A 20726-nucleotide genomic window follows, 5' to 3' on the forward strand; every position below is an offset into this window, starting at 1 on the left:
TTTTTTCTTCATATACACCACATTAATATTTTACACAATTAGAGTACGTACGCACACACTTTCATAGAATTAAATTCACAATAAATATTCAAATAAATTTAAATGCAATAAAGTATAATTATCTATTTCATCAGCATTCCTCTAAATACATAGAATTATCTGTTTAATTTGGTAAATAGCATTTACAATTCCTTTTAAAAAGAAAATAGTCTGAATTTAAGTCTCTTTTCGATCCTAGAATCTCAAAAAAATATTTCTGTATTGTATATTAAAATTTATTATAAATATTAAAGCCAATGGGATTCGAACCCAGCTGCGCTTTTGCCGTTTCTTTTTTCTGCTCCCTATTACAATAAACATGTAATAATAGTTCAAATTACATGCAGCCGGCGGGCGCAAATTGGCGGGAACTGTCTCAAATTTTTATATTATTCAGGTTCGAGCAAGGATTAGGGAAAGAAAGTGAAAGGAAAGAAGAAAAGGAGGAGATTACACTTTAGACAATTTGGATTAGTTTGAAGAGTAGTTTGCTTATGAGAGGAATTGAGAGATTATAGACTGTGTGAGATTTTTCTTTTTTCAAAAACAATACAAATATTAAGTTTTAAGGTTTATTATTAAGTTTTAGTGGTGATTATAACTATTCAAAAGAAAACAGAATTGGCTAAATAAAGTTTTGACAGAAGATATTTAGGAAAAGTTGGTAGTAATTTGCAACTTTTGAGTACTGTAGTAGTAATTTTCCAAATAAACAATTAAGCCAAGTCTTTATTCAATTAGTTAATAAGAACAGTTTACAATTATATTATTATGATGGCTGTAAATGCATTTTAAAGGAGATATATGGAAAGTTATATTTAAGCACAGAATGCTATTTGTTTCTTTCCTAGTTCTGGGGTTGGCTTTAGTTACATATATATTGATAGGAAGTTATAAGATAAAGTCTGAACCAGATGATGACAAAGTTATTAGGCAGGTATTTTATAGTCAAAATTATGAAATTAGCAAAGAGGCAGATAAGGAAAGTTGGAATACTATTAGTGGAAATATATTGAAGGATTCAGAATTGTATTTATCGATAGTAATTCCAGCTTTTAATGAAGAGGATCGAATTTTAAAGAATTTAAGCTCAATGGTCTATTATATGGAGAGTAGGAATAGAGAGGATCCAAAGTTTATATATGAAATAATCTTGGTGAATGATGGTGGAAGTGATGATACCTTGAAAATTTGTGAGGATTTTTGGAGACAAAAAATCCAAAATAAAGAAATAATTGGAGGCAGAATGCGTTTATTATCTAGTCTTGTAAACAAAGGAAAAGGATTTGCTGTCAAAATTGGGGTTATGGCAAGCCTCGGGAAATATATATTAATGGCAGATGCAGATGGAGCAACTAAAATTGATTGCTTCTCTAAAATGGAGGACATCATTTTAAGTAAAGACGAACAACAACAGATTATTTTTGGGTCTAGAAATATAAATGCTTTATCGGAAGACAACGTTTCTAATATTGAGAGAGCTTGGTATCGTCAGATTTTGAATACAGCTTTCCATAAGATTATGAAAGTTATTATCAATACAAATTTAAATGATACTCAATGTGGGTTTAAGCTCTTCTCAAGGAGATTAGCCAGAGTAATCTTCCCTTCCTTGCATATTAAAAGATGGGCTTTTGATATTGAAATTGTAATCATTGCCCAAATTCTTAATCTTGAGATTCAACCAGTCAGTGTTGATTGGAAAGAAGTCCAAGGTTCGAAGTTGTCCGTATTTTCGGACTCCATTAAAATGCTCTTGGATATCCTAATCCTTAAATCATTTTATATTCTTCACATATGGAAAGTCAAAGATCATAGTCTATTGGGTAGGCCCTGCGAAAAACCAGTACCTACTTATAGGAAAACCAGCTAAAACCCATCATTTTCAAGGAAGAAAACTAAATTAGAGACTCGTCAGCTCCATTACGCAATTTTGGGCCAAGAGAGACGTAGTAGAGAACAAAAATATATAACATCTAAAAATAAGTCCCTAAAGGGATATCAATTGAGAAAAGTTATGAAATAAAAGTATCAAAGTAATGAGTAGATTTGCGAAAATGGTGATCTGCTCCCACTAAAGATTCTATTAAAATATACTCCTCAGGCCGTGGTTGTAACAAGGTATAAGATTTACGGCTTTGCCATTCTCTTCAATAAAAGCAAAAATTGCCTCTCTGACTTTGGCACTCATCATCGAAGATTTAGAACCGGGAGGATCAATCCAAGTGACTCCCTTGTTCTTGATAAAATTCTCTAAAATAGCTTACGAGACAAACCATTCCTACCCAGTATATTGTCTCTTTATTATTTTGGTAATAATAATGAAAAACTCCAACATTTAATATTTGATTCTACTTGAATACTAGTATAGTCAATACAAGACAGCTATTAATAGTGGCAATTCAAACAATTAGGCGCCCAAAATCGGGCGCCATTATACACAAGCCAAAGCAATATTAGTGGAGCACAAAGCGGTCTGTTCTAACAATTTTTGGCGGGAACTACATGCGAAATGAGAATTTCATTTCTGCATGCAATTTTATGCTTTTTGAAAAAGGATTACAGTTTTAGCTAGCAATGACATATTGTCAATTTAAGTATCGTCCTAAATGGCTGTTATCTATGTTTTTTTAAATATTTTTTCAACTTTTCAATTCTAGGTGTAATTAGTTTTAAAATAGGAGTTGACCTTTGTAAAAAAAGTGAATATTCAAGCTTAGATTTGACAGAGAGAATTCCTTAAGACTTATGAAAAATCCCGATTTTTTCTTCTAATAATCTACCTTTCTATGTTTCTATCCCTCTACTTCAATATTGCGTGACCGAGACTATTCTTTGTTATTAAAAGAAAAGATGAGGCTATTGGCTGAAAAGAGAGCTGTTTGGCAAATTGGTCAACATTTTGAGGAAAGCTCTTTAATAATAGTAACTAAAGTCTTGACGCCAAAGCCATTACCAAAGGTTCCCATTCCAGAACAACCAGCAATATCAATGTGGGCATATTTCACATTCTTGTCTACAAACTCGCACAAAAAGGCAGCTGAGGTAGAAATTGGGGCCTTTCCTTCAGAAGTATTATTTAGGTCAGCAATTTCAGATTTGACCATTTCTTGAAATTCTGGGTCTAAAGGTAATTGCCAGAATTTCTCATAAACAGTTTTGCCGCATGTTTGAATCATCTGGAATAATTCGTCATTATTTCCAAGAACAGAAGCATATCTGCCCTCAAAAAGCCTATAGTTAGCCCCTGTCAATGTAGCTAAATCTATGACAGTCTCGACTTTGAGGTTGCAAGCATAGACAAGGGCATCAGCTAGAGTGAGTCTTCCCTCTGCGTCAGTATTACCAACTTCAATGGTTTTTCCATTAGAGGCAGTGATAATACACCCTGGTAAATAAGCATCCCTGGAGACCAAATTATCACATATTGCTGAAATAAAATGAACTTCAATATTCTCTGGCTTAATTAGCCCAACTGAGAGAGCTGTGCCAAAAACAGCAGCAGCACCTCCCATATCTCCCTTCATAAAATGAATCATTTGATGCTTAATATTGTATCCACCAGTATCCATAGTAATTCCCTTACCTACTAAGGCAATTCTCTTTTTAATCTCTCCCTTTGGTTTATAAGTAAGGTGGACAAATTGAGCTGGGGACTTGCTACCCTGTGCAACAGCTAGAAAAGCTCCCATCTTAAGTTCTTCACATTCTTTTGGTTGAAGAATCTTTCCTTCAAGCCCAACAGATTTTGCCATACTAATAACTTCTTTTGCCATATTGACTGGGTCACAATAATTTGGAGGAGCAGATGTAAGATCTCTTGCGAATAATAAACCCCTAGAAACAGATTGAGCATCCAGAACTCTACTATTACAGTCCTTTATAGTATCTTCTGACCTAAGAACAAAGTGAATTCTTTCAATCTTCTTTGTTGGTTTCTTTGGCTCAGAGCCTACAATGTTTCCTTTAAATCTCTTTTCAATTGTGTTATCGATTGGAAACTGAGTACAGAAATACATAATATCTGAAGATACCACATTATCAAAACCAAGAACAACTGTAAAACTTTGAATATTCTTATTTTTTTTCTGGAATTCATTCATTTGAGTTATCATTTTATTGAAAAATACTGGACTTGTTTTCTTATTCTCACCAAATGATATTAACATCAAATACTTAAACGGGTATTTTGGAGGCAAATTCACATGAATTGTATTATTTTCATCTTTAAGAGATGATTCTTGATTTGCGGTTTCTATAATATCTTTAAGTATTCCATTTAAAATAGTGTCTAAAGATTCATAAAATGAAGGTATACTTTGCATAATATCTTTATTTGGAACGCATAATACGAGACAGTCCCCTTTTAAGCTTTCGTCATATTTATCTTTTAGGACTGAAAATTCAAATTTTAATGATTCATTAAATTCCGACATTGGAATGCATTCTGGATGTATTGGATTTACCATTTTCTCAATTTCTTCAATTCTTCTTGGCTCAAAAATAATCAATTTTGATGTAACTAAGTCCAACCTTAACTCAGGAAACTATACAAAATTTTTATTGTCTATTAAATACAAAAATTTTAATCACACAAAAATTATTTTTTTTTTCAAACTTTTCCCACTACTGGCAATGTACCGGCATTTGCATACATTTTACCGGTATACAAAAAAATAAGAAAAATAATAATATATAACTAGCAGTTCTCGCCTAAAGTGAATAAAATAATTAATATAAAAATAAAGTAAAATCTAATACAAATAATATTTTGGCATAATTAGATTTACCGTTTGAATCTAATTTTTTTTTTTTGGTAAATTTAAGTCAAAGTTAGTATCTTCTAACTAATACTAGTTTTATTTGGTTCTTCTAATTATTCATATTTTCCTCTTTTTTTTATAATCATCGGTCTGTGACTTAGATATAAACTCAACTACAATTGAAATAAAAAACCAATAAGAAGAGTACTGATTAAAGTATATACAATATTTTATTATATCCAAGGGTTTTGAGTTGATCACTAGAAATTGGATTTAAAAGTATGTGGCCTTGGTGGCTTTTTTCTTCTTTTAAAGCAAATAATAATACTTAGTAAAAATTCGCAAGTCTAAACATAGCAAATCAATAATAATAAAAATACTTGATTTCTCAATGTAAATATTGAAAGGATGATGTACAAGAATATGCCAGTAGATCTTGTACTTGTGAGACATGGACAAAGTGAAGGTAACTTAGCTCAAAGGTTAGCAAGGCAAGGGGAATTACATACATGGACTGGAGAGTTTCGACGTAGACACAACAGTCAATATAGACTAACTGATAGAGGAAGAGCACAAGCGAGAATAGCTGGAGAATATATTAAGAACAATATTGGGTTTACTTTTGATAAATGTTTTACTTCAGAATATGTTAGAGCAATGGAAACTGCAGCAATGTTAGGTCTACCAAATGCATTATGGAATACAGATATATACTTAAGAGAGAGAGATAGAGGAGTATTGGCAAATAAAACTCATCAAGAAAGAGTGTTATTGCATCCAGATGAAATGGTCAGGAAGCAGAGAAACGCATTTTATTGGCAACCCTCAGGAGGAGAATCTTTGGCGAATTTGTGCCTTAGAATTGAAAGAGTACTAGATAATTTGAGTCAAAATTGTGGAGGATTAAGAGTTATAATAGTTTGCCATGGAGGAGTAATTAAAAGTTTTAGAGCATTGCTTGAGAGTGAGAGAGGGGATGTAAATACTAAGATAAACAAAATTAATAATTGTCAGATTGTTTGGTATACTAGAAGAGATCCAGAAAAAGGTTCAATAGCGAATTCTTATAATTGGGTAAAGTCTGTATGTCCATGGGATCTTTCCTTATCATCAAACACTTGGAAACATATTCATAGACCAACTTTTACCAATGAGGACTTATTACAAATCATTCAAAAAGTTCCCCAATTGGTAAATGCTCCTGTATTAGATATTATGGAGGATTCTGATAACTCAAGTCCGATCGAATTTTCTCCAAATCATGAAGGAAATAATAGTTCAGTTAAGAAAAATACAACAGCAGAAACAAGCGAAGAACTTTGTGAACATAATTTTAATGCTTCTACTAATGGCTCCAAACAAAATATTTCTAATAGTGATTATACAGATGAAGAAATACTGGATGACTCAGATATACAAGAAGACGACGATCTCATTGATTTTAATCCTCAAATTTTTGTTAGTAAATATTTTAAAGATTACAATACTCAAGATAATATAGACTAAGAAAAAACCTACTTAATTCTTCTTTCACTACTTTTTATTATTTGTTCTTCCCCCCAAGTCTGCGCATGCAGTTTGCACATGCATGCATTCTGCCACGTAAGATTGCGCGCGCATCCTAAATGAAATTGCATACAAGAATGAAGAAAAGATAAGTAAATAAATCTGTGAGTATAAATAGAAGCTGTGTGGTAGGGGAACAAAGGAATTAAATTTAATTATGTTATAGGTGAATTTTTTTCTTGTGTTTAGGGCAATTTGAAAATTCTAAAGAATCTGAAATTTGAGTTGTTTTTTGTCTTTTATTTGGTTTCTTGTTATTATTTGCATTTTCTATAAACGAATTATTTTGTACATTAACATTAATATTTGTGTATTTGGCAACTAATTCAACTCCTGTTGTGCTATTGTTTGATTCTTTGAGATTAGAAATACAATCTTGAATTACATCCTTAATTAGTTCTTTAACTCTTACTCTCCACATTGTACATGACTTGAAATCCTTTTGTTGGAAATTTTGTCCAATCATCTCAACTAAAATAAAAACAGCTCTGGAAGATAGCATTTCCAAAAGTGACTTTTCAAATATAACTATAATAGTATTTCTAAAAGGGTCAAATTCAGATGAAATATTTGGTGGTAGCTCATTAATTAATTTTAGAATAGAAACAAAAGCTCTGTGACCAGTATTATCTTTTAGAAGGTGGTAATTGTTAGTAATCAGTTTAGAAAGTAAATCATTTATAAGTTCAAGTACTTTATTATGATATTTCTGTCCAGATATTTCATTATTTTCTAAATAATATTGTATCAGGGCTAAAATAAGCTCTTTACCACTAACATTTAGAATAAGATTCTCCAGGATAGATTCTTGATCTTTTGAATTAAATAAAAGATTTTCTAAAGCAGGCAAACATATTTTATTCATTTCTTGAATTCTCACTTGCGTTGATTTTAAAGATGTAAAGGATTCCAAGCTTAAAGCCCAGTATTCATATTGAGTAAAGTTTCTAAGGCTTACTTGAGGAACTAATAAGTATGTGATTAACTTAACAGAGAAAGAATTCATTAAAATCTGTCTGTTTAATTCTCCTTCAGAAATAAATGAATTCCAAATAATTTCATTTAGTATTTTTGTATCATCAGTTGTAGAAATTAATCTAAGTAATAATATATAATCAACAGGATTCATAGCTAAATCCATTATATCTTTCTTAATATTTTTAAGCAATTTCTTTCTTTGTTGAGCTTTTGCAAATCCAAGTAATACTACTAAAGAATCAACACCTTCTTTAGTACTTAGAAGACTATAGGATCCTTCAATAATCTGATCTAATAAAGAAGTCAAACAATTTTTCCCTTCTTGGGATATCTTTTCTAAAGATAAATGTTGGTTACTAATAGGAATCTTTTTTATAGTAACTTCATCATTTTTTTGTTCTTGATCATCTAATTGGTAAAATGATATACAACATTTAATATAGTTCCAGATTAAAAGATGTACAAATGGTCTATCCAATAATTCTCCATCAACAAATTTTTGAATATTTACAACAGAATTCTCCAAAACACTCATTTTTGCATTTTGATGTTCTAAATTTGAAAAGAAAGTTACAAAAGAACGATTCTTTGATTTAGAATCTCCTCCATTTGTGGTATAAAACTGAGCCAATTTTGTACTTAAGATTCGGAATAATATTTCATTCTTAATACTTTCCCAGGATTCACTTGGATTTCTTTTTTCACTGAATACATGCCCAAAGACTTTTGATCCATATTTTGAATAACCAAGTTGGTCAAATTTAGCAAGTAGTTCATCTCTTATGGTTTTTCTGATTTCTGGAGAACCATAATTATACATTTTTTCAACCATCTTACTGGAATGGCTATCAATTGAAAGCTCCACTAAATAGTTCTTCATCTTTTCAAAGATGGCTTTTCTATATGTATTTGAACCCCATTTGAGGATAGATTGAATTCCTCTTGAATACACAGGTTTGCGACAAATCTGCAAAAATTTAGCTTTAATTAAGTTCCATAATTTTTCAATAACTTCTTGAGTTTCTTTCTCTTTTACTGATTTTTCTGTGTCTTTTCCAACTGTTTGAAGTAGGTTACTATATAATGTTTTAAATTCCTTATCCAAAGGGTCAGATCCCTTTTTCAAGGTTTTCTTGGTTGTTTTTTCATTCTTGTTTTCCATTTATGTATATTATTTCACTTATTCTTTACTTTTTTTTTAAATAATTTATTAATTATTCTTTTTTCTGCTATTACAAGCTGGCTTTGTCAAGCTTTGACTAGTTCCTTATTAGAACAACTTTGCCAGTTGTTAATCGTATAAATTAAAAAGAATGAAGAGTATTGATTATATTGTCACTTTTGTAACCTTCAACCCTAACTTGAAATCAAAATTACTTTGAAGATAAATTTTCCAACTTTCCGAAAGTTTTTTTTTTTTTGTATTTAAAATTTTACTACATATTTACGCCGGTATAGAAAAATGAATAATCACAAATTTAAAGTGGGTAGTTGGCGCCGAATTTGGCGCTCAATCTGTAAGTAAAAAAATGACATTTTGATTAAATAAGCAAGAAAATTGGTTAAAGAACTAAATATTTAGAGAAATTAATTGTTTGGTTTCTGTTGAAAAGCTTAATTTTATAAATTTACGAACAATTTGAGAAGACTAAGAGGAGAGATTGTTTTATTAAGGAATTGAAATTAAATTCTCTAAAATTAAGCTTAAAAACTTAGGATTAAAATAAGGTAAATATAATAAAAATAAGTAAATTTAAGTTATAAAAAGGATGGAAGAGAAACATATTTTGAAACCAAGAAATGATGGTGAGAGTTTGAAAATAGCAGAAGGAATATTACGCCGTAGAAAGATTGTTGACACTGATAGAAGACTTAAATATAGAGAAGAAAGGAGAAAGATTAAAAAAGAGTTACATAAGCCAGAAATTCAAACATTACAGAGAATTCTTAAAAAATCTAGGAATAATATTCTTGATAAGAGAAGACTTAAGAATAAGGATAAGAAGCCATATCTAACTCCAAAGAAGACTAATGGTAGGCTTATAGTATTGGTGGTGAGAAATAGTCGATTTTGTGGATCACTAGAATCAAACAGAAAACTTCGTGATTTAGGACTGGTGAACAAATTTTCTGCAGTAATTTTGAGTCATACTGATGAGACAATTCGTGTTTTGAGGGAAGTAAAGCCCTATGTTTTTTATGGATTTCCTAATTTAAATTTATTAAAGACTCTAGTTTTTAAAAAAGGAGCATTTACTCATCAAAATGTCCAATCAAAAGGTCAAAGTAGAGCAAAATTATCCGAAAAAAAACAAGGAAAAGTTCTTCTTACTGATAATAACATTGTAGAAGATAGACTTGGTGAAATTGGTGTTTTATGTACTGAAGATATTGTTACTGGGCTATGGAATGGTTGTGAGACTCAACAGGATAAGGAAATATTTGAAGCTATTACAAGCAATCTTGCTCCTTTTCAGCTTTGTAATTTAAAGAGAGCGGAAGGATTCGATGCTAAGAAATTTGAGAGTGGATTTCTTGGAAAAAGTATTAATGAAAAAATCAGCAAAATTATTTAGTTACTTAAGTTCATTATACACTTCTATTCAACATTGTTGGGGCTAGTTGCTCGATACTGATACTTCGACGGTAAATCTACTAATATCATAACTACTACTATAACTGTAGGTACTTCAAGAAATCAACTTTTTCTCAAAATATTTGCCTCTCACTATTAAAGAGCTTATATATATACATATATGCATGCATGCATGCATATATCCTACAACTGTGACAATCTTGACCAGAACCTATTCTAATACCGAAGATTTTCTAACCTTTCTATATTGGCCACTCTCCCCCCCTCGTGTTGTTACTATCCTACTCTCAGTAGTTTATTTTATAATTTTCACTTTTAACCCACTCCCCCCTCCCCTTTCCTTTTCTTTCTCTCTTTAGACTCGTCCTCTCTCTTCCTTTTATTACCAGTGCTTCAACTCATGCGCCATATGTGCCCCCGCCTATTTGAACGCGGGCAAGTGCCGCATGTGCCCGCCCATTTCTTTAATTGAAATAATAAGTATAAATAGGCAAAAAAGAAAACATGACAAGGCTCCCGTCTCGAGACGTGAAGTGCAGGTCATGAGGAGGGGTATATACGCAACAAAATACATTATAAGGTACATACTGGAGTGTAGCAGATCACAAATGGCTGGGGGGACAGCCCGAAGGATTGGCCAGGGAGATCAATAATTAAAGTTTACAACTAATGTTGAATTTTGGACAAAACGAGTGAAGATCATCGTTTAAATGCTGTGAAGCACAGTATGTGCTAACGTCTCTTGAGTCATAGAGAGAATGTAAAGAAGATTAAGGTTACTGATTCGATACTTGATAACGAAGAAGCTAACATTGGAATATCTAGATTGAAGCAGGAAAGTAATATTGTGCGTGTAAGGTGAATAGGATCTAGGTAATTAAGAATTTGGACTTTTAATAAGGATAACATAAACGCATTATACTGCGTAAAGTGCCTTCAATTAGAATAAAGAGGACGATATATTTTTATACCTATACCGTTTATTGTCAATATTAAAGAGAAAAAAAAGCAGGAAGTGTCATTTCAAGTTTGGCCTCGCTTTTTTTTTTTCTCAACCCATTCAAATATTCAATTTGCTATTTTAACCTAAATAGTCTGAACAGAGATCGTCGTTAATTTCACATGAATTCAAGAATGTTTGCCACTCCTAGACCACGTCCACAGTTTGCAAATTCATCAACACTTGGTGGTCTAGAATTTGACCAGAAGCAAATTTCATCAACATCTACTACTACTACTACACCTTCAACATCGTCCTCAAATTCCATATCAACGCCTTGCATAGCGTCCATAATTGATGGAACCTCTACGTTTGGCACAGATCAAAACTACTTTGATGAAATTTCCAGTATGATCGATAATTCTCACCTAGAAACTCCCCAAACTTGTAGACTTGGAAATGCTTCCCATATTCTTAGAATCCCCAAACAAGGTGTCGGAAACATGGGATGTGGCACCATACACGACATTTTAGGCCAAACAAACTGTCCTATGGATATCAGCAATAAGGTACTCTTAGCCAAAGAGCAACACTCTAGTGTGAAAGAGCATCAACCAAATGGGAATCACTCAACTGGAGCTTTGGGTGGAGCAGCAATGATGAGTATATTTTCTTCTCCGAAGTCATTCGTCTGTACTCTTTCTTCTACTAGATCAACTTCGGCCCCATACACTCCTACAGTTGTAGATGAGTGTTCACCTCCATGTAGCCTCCCAGCACCACCAGGATCTGACCCTTTTACTATTTCAGGGTTTGGGCCTGAATCTACATCTACTGATCCAATATCAGGTGACTTTTCAGCCCCACTTCTTAATTACCTCAATGATGGACTCAGCTCCGATTCCTGGGGGAGCTTCCTCCCCTACTCAAAGATCACCGATTACTGCTTTGAAAACTCCCCGGATAATGTTATCCTAAACGGTAACGGCAATTGCAGGGGTAGTAGCAGTAGTAGTAGCAGCAGCAGCACCAGTGGTGGTAATGTCAACAGCAATAACAATAGTAATAATAACAACGCTAGTAACAGCAACAATAATAGCAATAACAATATCAACATCAACAATGGCCATGGAGGCTCTGTAACTTCCACACTTCCTTCAGGCATTTGCAGTGGCATCAACCCTAGTAAATGGGGGGGAAGCGTTTTACCTAAATCAAATGGCGTCACCACGCCTGGAGCTGGAGGCAAACACACTACAAGCACAACTGCCACTACCGTCGCCGCCTCTGCCACCACCACCACCACCCCATCTTCCCCCTCTTCTGTTATCTTATCATCTAAAGCAAATGAACTCCTGGATTATATACTCATGAGTATCGTCAAAGATAATGGACACACCGGAAATGTTTTCGAGCAAGCGTCCCAAATACTAAGCTCCACTGCTGCTCTACTAGCAACCAGATTCAACAAGGAGGTCCCGAACTTCCAATCCAATAATAATAATCACCACCACTCTACGATACCATCTAATTCATCGAATTCCAACTCTGGAAATGGAAACTGGAGCCCCACCACACTTGGTGTAGGAGGACCCAACTTTGCCGCCCCGACTATGCTTGCACACCCTGACGAGTTCAAAAATCCTTCATCTTTTCTCAAAATCTATGGTGATCCACTCTGTGGAAAACAACCCTCTAATGGGAGCCAGAACCCGCCTCTAATGGGAGCTTTGAGCGGGGCACCGCATGAATTTCAGGCGGGAGTGAATGGGGCGGGTTTTGCGAATGCCAACCCCATGAAAGGGCAGAATGGGAATTGGGCATGTTGCAAATGCAGTAATGTCAACTTTCCACGACGCTTTAGATGCTTCAAATGCGGAGAGTACCGAGATGAAATTGGGGATAAGATCGTCGCAGAGTATGCCAAGCACGTGTATTTACATCATCTCAAGGCCTATAGGTCTTTTAATAATGGGAATACAGGTGGCAACTCAGGTAGCAGCAGTACTGGTAATAATAATAATAGTAACAGTACTTGTACTAATACTAATTCCCAGTCGACCTTGGGCTCAGGTTCGGGTAGAAATGGAATGGTTTCAAATATCCAATCCAGCTTTAATGAAGGCTTACAACCTGTATTTGTCCAGCGAAGTAATAGCAATAGTGGCTTCATTGCCACAAACCTACCTTCGAATCTAAACTACAACGACTCCAATGGAGGACATCTTAATAACTCTAAGCAATTGAATAACCAAATTTGTTCCGATGGAATTAATAACAGTACTTGCTCTACCAGCTCCTCTACAAGCGTGTCTCCAGTGGGTTCGGCCTCAACATCATGCCAGTCAACAAATAAGAAGCAATCCTCCTCGAAGGTTATGTCAGTTAATTTATAGAGTAGGAACTTTCAAATCCCCAATCTGATTGTCGCCTCTCTGCATTTACTCATCCTTATTTTACACCATGCACTCGCCTTTTATGCTATAGACCACTTCCGATTATCTCTCTTCCCACACAACCCCCAAGATCTGAAGATTATGAATGAGAATGTATGAATGAATGAATGAACGAACAAACAAACAAACAAACAAACAGACGAGAGTAGAAGAGAGTCATAGTTAAGTCATTACATGTGCTGATACATAAATATATTTCACATACAAAAAGAAATTACACCACGGAAGGCTTGCTCAATTGTGGCCAGCATGGTATATTTTAACATTCACTTGTTTATTTGACCTATGGGGGGAAGAATAATTTTGGCTATTTATGTATGCATACACGTAATGCTCGCATGCATGCAATTATGTGGACATAATTACGTGTATAATGTATGTGCTAAAGTATACCGGCAATTATTGATACACGGTTCATTTCATGGTAATTTTAGCTGGTTTGAATCTAGCAAAGTTTCTGGATTATCTTTCCAATTGTTAGTTTCTATTCTGAGAAAATTTGTATATCATTACTCAGCTATAAACACGAGGTCATTCTTCCCATGATATAATTTGTGGGGCTGTCATATCATTCATTCAAAGGCTCACTCAGGTCACAAATATTTCATTCCCCGCCAAAGTGTTTCCAATTGCCTTATTCCTTTGAGTCTTTTCTGGGATAAGGAACCCTCCCCCAATTTCTAGTAGGTATTTAGCGTTCTTTTTCCTTATGGCTTGTTTAATTTTTTTTACTTTTTTCTTTTTTATTTAGTCTTTGTTGACAGGACTTTCCCCCCTATACTCACTTTTGAAGGGGGGAGTAGTTCTCTTGAATTTTTATTACCCGCCTTTATATACGATTTTTGTCTGAAAACGACCAGAAAGAAAAGTTAGGTAAAGTTAAGCTAATATGAAGTTAAGACTGAAAAAGTTGCTTTTACTCCTCTCTAATGCCCTAATTCCAGGATCAGGACCTCTCTTTTATGGAATATCAAATATCTCAATCTTTGGAATTATCTCTGGTATTGCGATCCTTTTTGCCTTTGCTTTTGTGATACTTATTGCTCTTAATGGGGAGTTCTTCTCGTATGAAACTTATAATAATATTTTTTTAGCCTTATTTCACAGATATAATGGGCATAAGCTAGAGAAAGCTCTTTGGACTATATTGTTTATTATATTGGTCTCCACACTTACACTATATGGTTACCTTGTTTACTTATCCTACAAAATTACCCTAAGCCTTAATAAAAATATTCAAATTGATATCAAACAAAATTCTAAAGATGGTAGAGAACCTAAATGCACAAAATCCTGTCAAACTAATGCTTAAGAAATGATCAAAAAGATATTCAATAACTGTTACAATCATAACACTAAAATCTTGCTACCAAACTGACTTCCACCGCCACTACTACTATCAACACCACTCCCACCACCATAACCCTCGTATTCTTTTTAATGTTTTTCTATAACAAACATTTCCCGCCATTCGCGCGCCATTTTAAATTTATTAACTATGTATGTGTGTGTAATGCCTTTTAGGAAGTGCAAGTTTAGTTTGGGTTACTTTTAGTTCGAGGTTTAAGGCGGGCAATTTGGCGAAGTTAATAGTGCCGGTACTGGGAAGAATACCGTCCGGTTGCAAATGTGCATCGCGTGGGGAAAATATTGAAAATAGATTTTAAGTTTTTAGTTGTAGAATATAGAGTAAATTTTGCGAGTAATATTATTTTAAAAGTTTTCTCCCCTTACTCTTTTTCGTACTTTTTTTGAAACAAAATAAATATTCGTTGGCTCAAAAAGGTGCAAAACTAGGAAAAGTGATTACTAATTAATGAAAAATATATAGAATAGCACTATAACAAAGAGAGCATAAGATGCCAATTGAAAAAAAAGAAGTTTTCAAAGCCATATTCAAATCCAAAGAAAGAAAGCCAATAAAGGAAAAGAAAAAAAAACAAATAAATAGAGATAAATTTGTCAAGAATAATGTAAGGTATATTGCTCCAAATAATGAAAAGGTCAAATTAAAGATTGAAAAAATGGAGAAGGATTTAAAGAGGGCAAAAAACAAAACAAAACTGATGAGATTTTTTGATAATAAAGCAATTTCAAGATCAAGTCCATTAGATAGCCGGCTTGGAACTTACTATGAATTTGAAAATGAAGTAAAAATGAGTATTCTTACGACAGAAGGAACTGAAGTTAGTAGCATTACTTTAAATTTAGAAATCACAGCTGAAAATATTAAGCATGAAAAGATACCAGGACTTTACCACTTTATGATTCAAATACTTTTTTCTGAGAAATTTCTTGAAATTGAGTATAATTGGAATCCACTTGAACCATCATCTTTTAGAGAATATGTTAAAGATATAGGAGGAAAAATTAATATCCAATATTTACCTTCTTGTATTATGATAAGTGTTGGATGTCCTTCAAAACACTATATTAAGATGTTGGAACATTTCTTTAATACAATTTATTTGAAAAATAAAGGAAAACCAAGAAAATTAATTTTAAGGAAAAGTTCGATTGAGCAGGCAATACAAAATATGAATTTGAATTATGTTGAATATATCCAAGATGAATCTTATTTACGTTTTGAAATTCTGAGAGAATTTATTAAGAATAATGCCAAATCCTTTCAAAGAACAACAAACCATAAAACTATTGATATACTTAAATTGTGGTCAATTGGTTCAGAATCCACAGTATTATCTTTAATTAAAGAAGGGAATTTGGAGGTAGAAATAATGCAAGCTTATAATCGAATTATCAGCAATAAACCAGTAATTGTTGCTTTCCATTCAAACATTTCCAATGAAAAACTTTTTAAAATATTGAATGATTTTAATATTCCAATTTTGCAAGAAAATGAGAAAATTAAAGATAACACCAATAAAACCATAGGAGATAATAAATCCCTCTTTAAGCAATCAAAATCTAAGAATAATAAGAACCAAAATAATAATTATTCTGAGCTACCTCCTGTTGCAGTAGCAGATTTGAAACCTTCAATAATAGTAAATTCTCCAATTCATGACTCCATAAATAGTAATGGAGAGATTGAAATTCAATGGATTATTCCTGCTTTCTATTCATCTCTTTCGTCATCAAATTCAAAACCACTAAAAGTTATTTCTTATTTATTAGAATCTGGAAGTCTTGTGAATTTTTTGAATAAAAGAAAACTTATTAAATCAGTTAGTAGTGGAGAAGTATACTTTGCAGCTCACTCATCACAAAAGCTTGGATTTACTATATATTCTGTTATTATTAAACTTTCAGAAAAGTTTGAATCTGAAATTGACCCCAAATCACCATTAATTCAATTTATTGTTCAATCCATATTTGCTTACTTTAATTCATTAATAAAACAAATTGAAGATAGCTTAAATAACTTAGATATTAAATCCACAAAAAAAGATATTTTAGAGAATAAAGAAACCAATCGACCATTTCTTGCCATATGTGATATACTCCAAATTGAAAACTACATTTCAAACTCAAATTACCAAATGAATAGTGAAAGAGAAAACTATATTGATTACTTTGATCGTAATTTTGAAACCACAGAAATTGCCATACAAAACTTAAAATCGCATAATCCAAGCGAAATTCTGGTTGGTAATAACCGTTTTTATTCAAAAATTAAAGTAATTTTGAAATATGTAAAATTCACTCTTGAAAATGCACTCAAACCTTCAAATTTTATTATTTTTATTACTTCAAAAGCCTTTTTCAATAATAATAATGAGTATAATTTCAAAAAGCTCAAGCTTCTATTGCCAGACCCACCTACAATTAATTATTTTGAGCTCAAATTTGAGCCGAACTTCCTCAATTTACTGAAAGATCCTGAAAACTTGAAGAAATATGTCATCAAAATGGATCCATTAAGACAAGTAATACTTAAGAACGAAATAAAAGATGAATATGACTTCCTGATTTCTCCGCATCATCTTTTGAAGAATTCAGAATTAACTTTTTTAGATGGAGAATTTGAATGGAGCTCTTTTTCAAACCAAATTGAAGATGATAATCCAATACAAGGCACAACTCCTTATATTTCAGAACCGAAAATCATATCACAAGATGAGAATAATAAATTCTTAATTTACTACTCTCAGATCAATTATCCAGATAAATCCAGTGAAATTCTTCAAAGCTCTTTATCTTCTGCTATTATTAGATGGTATGATAGTATTGATTACTCCAAGCTATTATTAAATAAAGGAAAACAAGGAAATCTAACAAAAAATTCGATACTTGCTTCCTTTATTTCAAGAATTATCTTTGCTATATGGATAACAACGACCTTATCTCTGAACTTTAATTCATATAGAAAAATTGGTGCAACCATTAACTTCCAGCCTTGCCATCATTTTGGCACAGCTTTATCGACAAATTGTGTACAATTACAAGTAACATCTCCATCGCCCATGTTTCCAGAATACTTGAAAGAGGTTCTTAAATCTATTCGAACTGTCTCTATGCTGAATATATCGAAAGAACTCTCTGAAAGGGTTAAAGTGGATGCAATTAAGGAAATTAATCAATCAATATTAGCGAATAGTGCAACCAATTATTGTACTGATAAGATCAAGCAATTGTTTCTTCCTGAGATATTTACGCATGAAGAAGTGCTTTCTGAGATAAAAGAGTTAGAAAGTGATGAAATAACTATTCTTTTGGACAAAAAACTTGATATTAAAAATCCATATATCAATGTAATTGGATTAATTACTCATATTGATGAACCAAATGTTAGTTTTGATATTGTAAAAGAGTCCCTTATTTCAAATACATGCTTTAATGACTTTAAATACTTTCCTGATTCACTTTACACGAAGAATACTTCCGGAGAAATTAAATTTCCCCATCCTTTATTAGAAGAAATTGATTCATCAAGAACAAGATTATTATTTTATGCCAATAAGGAGAACAAAAATAACCAATCAAATAAAAATGAAAATTTTGAAATGTTAATTTCCACTCTTTGGATTTCAGCCTCTAAAAATGATATCCAACAAAAGTCAATGTTAATACTTCTTGTTAGTCTCATTCAATTTACTTTTAAGAATATGTATCTCCCAACTTCACTTTTGGTTGATAAATCTCAAAGAAAGAATATTAACTTACTCGTGATACCTTCTCCTTTCCTTAAAAAACTTGGGCTACAGTTGATTCTTGAAGTTTCTGATAATAAAGTCTTCTCTAGTAAAGACATAACGACTTCAATTTTACTATTAGACTTCCTTTCATTTATTGAAAATTCCGAATTCACTGAATTCAACTACAATCAAGATAATAAACCCTATGACAAGTCAAACCACTTGATTGATCAGTCTTTGAGTCTCAATTTTAAACAAATCAAAACTGAAGTCATCCTCCAATTATTACTCTCTCAAACTCAAATTGTAGCCCAATCTTCCTATCTTTTTAGCAGAATTGTCGAATATTTTGAGTCAGAAAGCTTTTCTCCTTCGAATCAAAACACGAGTAGAATTTCTAACGAAAAAGAACAGATAAACAGAATTATCAAAAGTACCAGTTTAAATTCTGCCATATCATTTATTAAATCCATTATTTCCAATAACTCAATGATTTTAGTTGAATTAAACGCTCAAAATGGCAATTCAAATAATCCAGAAAATGAAATCATGCTTAAATACGATTTCAAACTTGCTAATTAAAGATTAAATAGTCTTCCTTAGCTTATTTCATTCAATTTCCTCACTTTTTTCAATAATAAAAATTTTATTTAAAAAAAAACATCTTAATTCTTCAGTTTTGTCTGGTTTAGAATTTTAATTAAATTCATGTGGACAAAATTATTTGGCAATTAAGAGTTTGTATACCGGTATTGTGTGCAACATGCAAATTTATTTCTCAAAGTTAAATGCAATTTGTGGGGAGTTGTATGGCGGTAATGCAAAATTTTTGCTGTTTCTTCAGCCGCCTGCAAATAATATTTTGATTTGAATTTACAATGGCATTGAGACAGACTCTCAGGTTCGCCAATAAACAAACTCAATTAAACTATTTATTTGACTGAATATTATTTTTGTTGAGCAGAAATTTAAAATGGCAGTTTATGAGTCAAAAGCATATGCAGCTTTGGGCCCTTCTCAAGATTTAGTACCACATAAATATGAGATAAAGTCATACGAACCAAATGAAGCTAAAATCAAAGTTTTATATTGTGGAATTTGCCACAGTGATGTTCATCAAGTAAAAAATGAATGGTTTCCAGGAATTTTCCCAATGGTCCCGGGCCACGAAATTATCGGTATTGTTGAGGAAATTGGAGAAAATGTTACAAAAGTGAAAGTGGGTGATTGCGTAGGAATAGGATGTATTGTTGATTCATGCATGAGCTGTAATGCCTGTAAGGATGGGTATGAACAATTTTGTGGAAGCCTTTCACTCACTTATAATGGTCGCTATAAAAATGGAATGAATACTTATGGAGGATATGGTACATATGTTACTTGTAACGAGCACTTCTTACTTAAGATCCCAGAAAACTTGGATAAAGCAGCTGCAGCTCCATTGCTCTGTGCTGGAGTCACCGTTTATTCTCCAATGATTAGGAACAAGATGAACAGACCCGGATTCAAGTTGGCTGTAGTTGGATTGGGAGGTTTGGGTCACATGGCTGTCAAGTTTGGTGTCAGCTTCGGATGTGAAGTTGCTGTAATCACTCGTTCAGAAAGTAAAAAAGAATATGCCCTTGCTATGGGAGCCAAACATTTTATTAAATTTGACGATCCAGAAGCACTTGAAAAGTTCAGCGGATACTTTGATGGTATTATTGATACTGTTTCTGGAAAAAGGTCAGTGGAAAACCTATTGAAATTGCTCTCTTACCACGGAGTCATGGCATGTGTTGGAGCTCCTCCTGCTGGTGAAACTTCCGAATTCAATTCATTTTCAGTAATATTTGGTGAAAAAACCATCACAGGTGGTAATATTGGTAATATTGAAATCACTCAACAAATGCTTAACTACTGTGGTGAGCACAATATTACATCTACTATTGAACTAATTAAGCTAAACCAAGTCAACGAGGCCTACGAAAAAATGCTCAAGAGCGATGTTAAATTTAGGTTTGTAATTGATGTCGCTAACTCTCAAGATCAAGTTTGAAATAAAGAATTTAAAAAACTGTATTTTGGTTGTTTTTTATGTGTGCTTTTTTTTTTTTTTTTTGTGATAATAAGTGCTAAATATTATTCGTCTGCTTTTTCATCGCCCCACTTGCATTTAACCAACTATCGATTTTGCCGCCACACGTGTTTTTTGACTATCCCTACGGTATATATTTGCATGCATGTGATTATGTGCACAAAATGCCAATCTTTTGCAATAATTTCATGTGGACAACCTTTCAAAATACA

General features: G+C 32.7%; 9 protein-coding genes across 9 annotated transcripts; 7 read left to right on the forward strand and 2 right to left on the reverse strand.

Annotated features, from left to right (window-relative positions):
* Positions 1-823: 823 nt before the first annotated feature.
* On the forward strand, positions 824-1912 carry cgd5_2590 (Alg5 like dolichyl-phosphate beta-glucosyltransferase; the record flags this gene model as incomplete). Its single annotated transcript, XM_626196.1, has 1 exon — positions 824-1912. The coding sequence occupies one exon, from the start codon at positions 824-826 to the stop codon at positions 1910-1912; it is 1089 nt and encodes a 362-aa protein (XP_626196.1).
* Positions 1913-2933: 1021 nt separating this feature from the next.
* Positions 2934-4586, reverse strand: cgd5_2600 (putative leucine aminopeptidase; of possible plant or bacterial origin; the record flags this gene model as incomplete). Its single annotated transcript, XM_626197.1, has 1 exon — positions 2934-4586. A coding segment is annotated over one exon (1653 nt), but the record flags the coding sequence as incomplete, so codon positions are not given.
* Positions 4587-5186: 600 nt separating this feature from the next.
* cgd5_2610 (phosphoglycerate mutase family protein; possible fructose bisphosphate phosphatase) lies at positions 5187-6308 on the forward strand (the record flags this gene model as incomplete). Its single annotated transcript, XM_626198.1, has 1 exon — positions 5187-6308. A coding segment is annotated over one exon (1122 nt), but the record flags the coding sequence as incomplete, so codon positions are not given.
* A 220-nt stretch (positions 6309-6528) lies between these two features.
* Positions 6529-8508, reverse strand: cgd5_2620 (penguin protein containing pumolio repeats; the record flags this gene model as incomplete). Its single annotated transcript, XM_626199.1, has 1 exon — positions 6529-8508. One exon carries the CDS (start codon positions 8506-8508, stop codon positions 6529-6531), a length of 1980 nt encoding a protein of 659 aa, XP_626199.1.
* Positions 8509-9115: 607 nt separating this feature from the next.
* Positions 9116-9922, forward strand: cgd5_2630 (60S ribosomal protein L7-B; Rp17bp; L30 RNA binding domain; the record flags this gene model as incomplete). The annotated part of the gene is made up of 1 exon (XM_626200.1): positions 9116-9922. The coding sequence occupies one exon, from the start codon at positions 9116-9118 to the stop codon at positions 9920-9922; it is 807 nt and encodes a 268-aa protein (XP_626200.1).
* A 1142-nt stretch (positions 9923-11064) lies between these two features.
* Positions 11065-13278, forward strand: cgd5_2640 (little finger (CxxC...CxxC) domain containing protein; the record flags this gene model as incomplete). Its single annotated transcript, XM_626201.1, has 1 exon — positions 11065-13278. The coding sequence occupies one exon, from the start codon at positions 11065-11067 to the stop codon at positions 13276-13278; it is 2214 nt and encodes a 737-aa protein (XP_626201.1).
* Positions 13279-14227: 949 nt separating this feature from the next.
* cgd5_2650 (hypothetical protein) lies at positions 14228-14650 on the forward strand (the record flags this gene model as incomplete). Its single annotated transcript, XM_626202.1, has 1 exon — positions 14228-14650. One exon carries the CDS (start codon positions 14228-14230, stop codon positions 14648-14650), a length of 423 nt encoding a protein of 140 aa, XP_626202.1.
* Positions 14651-15197: 547 nt separating this feature from the next.
* cgd5_2660 (hypothetical protein) lies at positions 15198-19019 on the forward strand (the record flags this gene model as incomplete). The annotated part of the gene is made up of 1 exon (XM_626203.1): positions 15198-19019. The coding sequence occupies one exon, from the start codon at positions 15198-15200 to the stop codon at positions 19017-19019; it is 3822 nt and encodes a 1273-aa protein (XP_626203.1).
* A 358-nt stretch (positions 19020-19377) lies between these two features.
* Positions 19378-20475, forward strand: cgd5_2670 (predicted mannitol dehydrogenase; zinc dependent alcohol dehydrogenase like rossmann fold; the record flags this gene model as incomplete). Its single annotated transcript, XM_626204.1, has 1 exon — positions 19378-20475. A coding segment is annotated over one exon (1098 nt), but the record flags the coding sequence as incomplete, so codon positions are not given.
* Between the last annotated feature and the right edge of the window lie 251 nt (positions 20476-20726).

Source organism: Cryptosporidium parvum, chromosome 5 (genome assembly GCF_000165345.1).
Source record: "Cryptosporidium parvum Iowa II chromosome 5, whole genome shotgun sequence".
Classification (NCBI taxonomy): domain Eukaryota; phylum Apicomplexa; class Conoidasida; order Eucoccidiorida; family Cryptosporidiidae; genus Cryptosporidium; species Cryptosporidium parvum.